At 36.7% G+C, this 5916-nt stretch overlaps 1 protein-coding gene across 1 annotated transcript; it reads right to left on the reverse strand.

Moving 5' to 3' along the window:
* Positions 1–3339: 3339 nt before the first annotated feature.
* LOC114267028 (protein FAR1-RELATED SEQUENCE 4-like) lies at positions 3340–4154 on the reverse strand. The gene is made up of 2 exons (XM_082876391.1): positions 3934–4154; positions 3340–3658 (listed from the first exon to the last, which is right to left on the reverse strand). The coding sequence occupies exons 1-2, from the start codon at positions 4152–4154 to the stop codon at positions 3340–3342; spliced, it is 540 nt and encodes a 179-aa protein (XP_082732517.1).
* Between the last annotated feature and the right edge of the window lie 1762 nt (positions 4155–5916).

Below are 5916 nucleotides of genomic sequence, written 5' to 3' on the forward strand. Positions count from 1 at the left end.
GCAATCCTACCATAGCAAGAAAACTACATATGTTCATACCCTTTTTAGCTATTATGCACTGAAAAACATTAAACCTGAATGTGTGTGGAATTTTCTCCTTGAAAGGTTTCCACGTTCCCTAATTAAAGTACTGACACCAAGTTCTGAGCAAGAAAATGAGTACTGGATGGGAATTATTATGCAAAAACAGATCATTTTCCATAACATGATAAGTGACTCTAAACGAAATTTGCCACTGCTTGCTCTATGTATCATGTCTGTTTTGTATGTTGTATGCAGATTAAAAAATGGCTTGTTCTTTTACTAACAATAGCAACATAAGATTAAAACCAAGAATGTGCAATTATGGAAAAATAGCTGCCATGTGCATTGTCCGAACCAATGAGAATGGAAATCAAGGGTGTTTATTCTTTGTTTGCCCATTAAAATATGTAAGGAAATTTGTTTGTAATTTTGTTTGGAAATTGATTAGCCTGATTTGATTAACTGATTGTCATGCATTGTAGAGTAATAAGGAACACTGCAATTACTTCAAGTTCGCAGATAATGATGATGACGACGTGATCTCCACAATCCGTTCCAATGCTGCACCTCGTAAAGCTATAAGAAACGAAGAATTTAACGATCTAAGAACAAGGGTTTCAGAAATGGATAATGAAATTGATGAGTATGGTAGAAGGCTTCGAAGAGTGGAGAAGAATTTCAAGGCGATGCTTTATGTTATTGTATCTTGTATTGTTTTCTATTTTATAATGTAAATTATTCAGTTGTTAGCTTTTTTGGAATTTGATAGATATACTTATGGATTGAATGAACTTGATGGGTTGTGGGTATGTGTTGTGATGATTTGAATGTGGGAATGAAAAACCTGTTCTGTTTTCAATTGTTGTTGATTTACATGTTCTTGAATGTGAGCAATAAATTAATAAGGCCAAAATACATGTTCTAAACCTTATCTGCTTGTTGATTTACGTGTTCTTTTTTTTCTTTTTTGATTCAAACATGTTCTTGAATGTGAGCAACAAATTAATAAAGCCAAAATACATGTTCTAAACCTTATCTACTTGTTGTTTTACATGTTCTTTTTTTTGTAAGCAACAAATTAATAAGGCCAAAATACATGTTCTAAACTTGATCTGCTTTGTTCATGAACCAAAACCTGATCTGTCCATGCTTTTATCTGATCTGTCCATGAACCAAAACCTGATCTGTTCATGCTTTTACCTGCTCTGTCCATAAACCAAAACCTGCTCTATTTGTGATCAATATGTTGTTACAAAACCTGTTCTGTTTTCACCTACAACAAAAACTTGTTCTGTTTTCACCCATAAATTAATTAGAACTCTGTTTCAGCAAAAACTGTTATGTCCATGAAAAACCTGCTCTGTCCATGAAGAAACTGCTGTATTTGGATTGAACAGAATATAACAAAACATGGAATTAAAAGAAAACGTAGTAATTAAAATAAAAGAGAACAAAATAAAGCAAAATTATAGGTGAAACAAGATGACACACTAATATAGAGCTCAGCATGCAACAAAAGCTCATTCATGATAACACCAATAGAAAAACTCTTATTTCTCAAAATTTTCCATAGAAGACAAACCAACACAATTTCAAAGGTATGTCAAGTGGAGGCTCCCAGTTTCATACAGTTTCATACACATCCCACCAATTCAACTTTCGCTCATAATTAACCAAAACCTGCTTCATTTACAAATGAAGCAAGACAAAATCTACAAATTTTAGCCAACGTAAATGAAACCAAACTATCCAAACTGTCCTTTGGTTACAAATAATTGTCATCAAGTCATTGAATCAGCACTAAAAATGAAATGGGGCATTTGGATCCGCATTTATATTGAAGTCAATAAATTTTGAAGCTAGTGTTGAAGTTTGACTGCTTATATTCATTCATGCTTGACTATGAGATGTGCTTCCAGTATTGTCCACCATTTGCATTGGGGTAACCCCTACCTATAAAAACAAATTACGTATTACAAATATTGTCCAGAAACATATTGACTAATATGAAATTTAATGGATGTAAAAAAGATTTGTACTCATAACTTCAACACATACCGGTACATATATACTCTCTTGCATGCCATCCATGGAAGGAAAGTAGTAAGATTGAGATTGTGGCACCTTACGACGAAATAGTGCCAACATGCGATTAACAATTTGACAAATTAAAATAAAAACAAACAAAATCAATATAATTATAAGAATACATACCGGATGGTACATAGTGTCTTGCATGCCTTCCGTAAAATCAAAGTTTGAGTTACGAGGTTCACATTGGCCCACCTTATAACCCTATAGTAACAGACATTGGTTAATAATTTAGGTTAAAAAAAATTAGAAATTTACATATCAAACTTTACCTGTGCATTCGTAGCTTTCTTATTCTTTCCCTTCTCAACTGATTCACGATTTCATCGACTTTGCTAACCTTCCGTTTGGTACATGGACAGCCTCTTCGGCGAGCAACCAAAGGACTAACAACCTTGCGAGTCATGCTTGCATTTGCAGTACTGCGACCATGAGGACTTTTTGGGGAAGTATTAGAAGGTGGTCCACTACTATTATGTGGCACATAACTCGCACAACCCGATGTTTCTTTTCTCATTCTATCCTTGATTTCCTTCAATCCAAGTTGAATCACTTCGTGTTTACCATCATCATTGGTAGCAAGTTCTAGAATTTCATCCAACATCTTGTGATACGGATCATGTAACTTTGCATTGACAGCATCCCCGGAGTTAGTATATGTGGTTGGAATACATTTGTACCCTCATTCTAAATCTTTTCTCCATGTCTCCACAATGTATTTATTTGGAACTTCATAGATGCACCTCTCAATGAGCACACTAAATGGATGGGCACATATAATGCCCCTAAACTCAAACCACTGACACAAACATTGAATCTCACATTCAGTTGAATTGCAGTAGACAACAAATTCCACCTTCTTCATCTTCTCACCGACTAGAACAACCTCCTTCACATGATAGGTACAAATTGATCCCTCCTCTTTCACAAGAGTTGCATGACAGTATAGTAGACGCTTCAATTATGCTTGAACCTCTTTAAATTTTGCATTTGTGTAGGCTTCACGAAATTGCTTCTCAAAACAATACACCGTTAAGCAATCATACAATTTGTTACGAGATTTGAAGTCTGCTTTGGTCTTCTTCTCCACCGTACTTCTCAAGACATTGTTATACTACTTAACAAATTGCTTTAAAGTAGTCTTCGAGTTCACATATCCATCAAAAAATGTATTCATGCTCTTGCTTCGTTGTGTAGTTGACATGCCAGCCCAAAAAATGTCTTTCACATAGGCAGGAATCCACCTATGTCGCTAATCGTATAATACCCCAACCATTCATTATCATAAAGACTGAACTTTGCAAGCATTGTTTGCCATTCTTCATCAAATTCAGTTTTTGTGAAACTATCATAAACTGCATTTTGCAAAGTGAACTTGATAGATTCATATTGGGAATATCCTCTCAATTTCTCTGGAATTTTCTTCATTACATGCCATAAGCACCATCGATGTTGAGGCTGTGGGAATACAATTTCTATGGAATTTTGCATCACTCTGCACCGGTCAATTATTATGGCTTTTGGGTGAGCATCTGACATGCAGCTGAACTATTCTCTAAATAGCTAAACAAATGTCTCTGTGTTCTCATTACATAACAGCCTACAACCATACAAATTTGATTGTCCATGGTGATTAACTCCTACAAACGGAGCAAACGACATATCATATTTGTTTGTCAGATAGGTTGTGTCAAATAAGACATTATCCTCAAATGCTTTGTAAGCCACCCTACGCCTTGCATCCGCCCAAAACAAGTTTTGCATGCGACCATCTTATCTAAGTCAATTGCAGAATAGAAGTTTGAATTTTGTTGTTACATGTTATGAAAATAAAGTGTAAGAGAATCAGCATCTCCTACCCCAAGTCTTAATTTCCTAGCATTCTCAATATGATTCCTTGCATCTCGTTCATCAAATGTTAATGCCTCATATCCCCCAGCTTCAACAACTATAAAATGAAAATTCCTAGCCACCTCTATCCCTGTTGCATCATTTATTTCTAGCCTTCTCTTCACAGAAGTACGAATCCTCTTATTCATTGCAAAATGCCGTGAGTCATTAGGAATCAAGTCATGAGTATGCTCAAGCACAACTGTGGTTAACTTATATCTTCCATCCTTTTGTAGAAAGCTCTTACCCTTGCATTACATTCAATCTTTAATGACAAAGATGGTTCCAAGGGATTTGCTTATGATCTTTTTGTTCTCTTCCGCCCCCGAGTACATTCTATGGGTGTTGATTCCTGACCACATAACCAAATGGGAAACTCAGTTGGAGAGCACCGATAAAATAGATTAAGCACGAACAACTTGTCATAGAAAGATAAGAATTCGGCAGTGGTTCGTCCACCCGGGGGCACTCCGACGCTCAAGTCAATAATCAAATATCTCTCAAAGATAGCAAATTATGCTTAACTCACAAAAAAGAATTTATTGCTCACAGTATATCACAAATAAAAGCCTACCTTAGACCCACGGAGGTGCCCTGCTTTTATAGCCAGCATTAACCTGATCTCTGTAGAAGCATCACTTCAGTGGATTCAGGCTCAATGTTCATCCCGGACTCTTAGCTAGATAGGGATAAACTCCCTAAGAGCTTTATCTTTATCCAAACTGAGATCCTTCCCTATTCTAAGACTCTTGTCCCTTATTCACTCATCTTGGATTCCGGTATCTTCGCAAATAACCTTAGCCTAGCCGATATCACCTCAGTGCATGACCAGGCCACGTGGCACCTCGGCTGGCACTTTGGCGTCACCTTGGCCACGTGTTGTTATTCACAAAATATGTCCCTACAACTGCCTCCTAGGTTCTATTACCTCGGCAATCTGAGGTGATGGAACCTACATTGCTTGTTCATATACTATGTCAGCTAAAATTCATTCCTTCTCCACGACCGAGATCATTATTGGTCAGCTTCAAGTAGCCAAGACTCAACTATCCTCTTTCATTAGGGACTAAAAATGAAGAACCTTGTTCGTTAAGCATCTCAATTAGGATTGCACCGGTATTCGAGGTCCTCGCCTCATTACTTCAAGAACTCCAAGAGTTTTATCTACACATGAGCTATCACGCACGATTTTTTCAACTGTTCATCCACGCGTCTTCTCTTCTTTGGTTTGTACCTGACATGCGCTTTCAGGTCACATCGCTTTTGTGCACGCTGCCTGACAGACACATCGTCCAAGGCGTATTCATTTCCTTTGCCGTCCTTTCAATATTTAACAAAAAACTATCTTTCTCTCTCTTCGTCTTCTCACTTCGTATTCTCTTGTTCTTTCTCTACACTCAGAGTTTCTCTCTCTAAAAAACCTCCATTTTCAAACTTTCAAAGCTCTGCAACTATTCGTCTCCGGTGAATCTTCTGCCACTCCATTTCGATCAAAGACATTGTCTGACTTCGGCGCACCTTGCTCCTGTGTTTTTGTTTTCGACCTTATTCAGTAAGTTCATAACTTCTTTCTCTTTAATTTCAGTCTTTCATTTTTGATTTGTTTCAAATTTGCCATCTGTTTATATTGTCTGTTAGTATTTTGCATCTGTTTTGGTTATTGTACTATGTTCCTATCTTCATGCTTTGGTCATCATGAATCATTTATTGTTTCTTTGAATTTTTGTTGTGCTTCAAGTTGCATTACTAAAATGTCAATTGTGTTTCCTGTACAATGTTCTGCACACACCCACTCAATGTTTTGTGATTTTCCTCACTCTGAGTCTCTGTTACTTTCTTTATTTTGAATCGTGCCTTTTTTCCTGCTTTTCTTGCTTTGTTTCCAGATTCTTGCCTTCAATTTTCGTTTCT

Source organism: Camellia sinensis, chromosome 6 (assembly GCF_055761805.1).
Source record: "Camellia sinensis isolate YWXY chromosome 6, ASM5576180v1, whole genome shotgun sequence".
NCBI classification, from domain to species: Eukaryota; Viridiplantae; Streptophyta; class Magnoliopsida; order Ericales; family Theaceae; genus Camellia; species Camellia sinensis.

Coding starts and splice junctions, on each gene's coding strand:
- LOC114267028 (XM_082876391.1), bottom strand. CDS start 4,154: ATGAATAAGAGGATTCGTACTTCTGTGAAGAGAAGGCTAGAAATAAAT. Junction 3,659..3,933: donor ACACTTTATTTTCATAACAT/GTAACAACAAAA, acceptor AGAATAGTTCAG/CTGCATGTCAGATGCTCACC.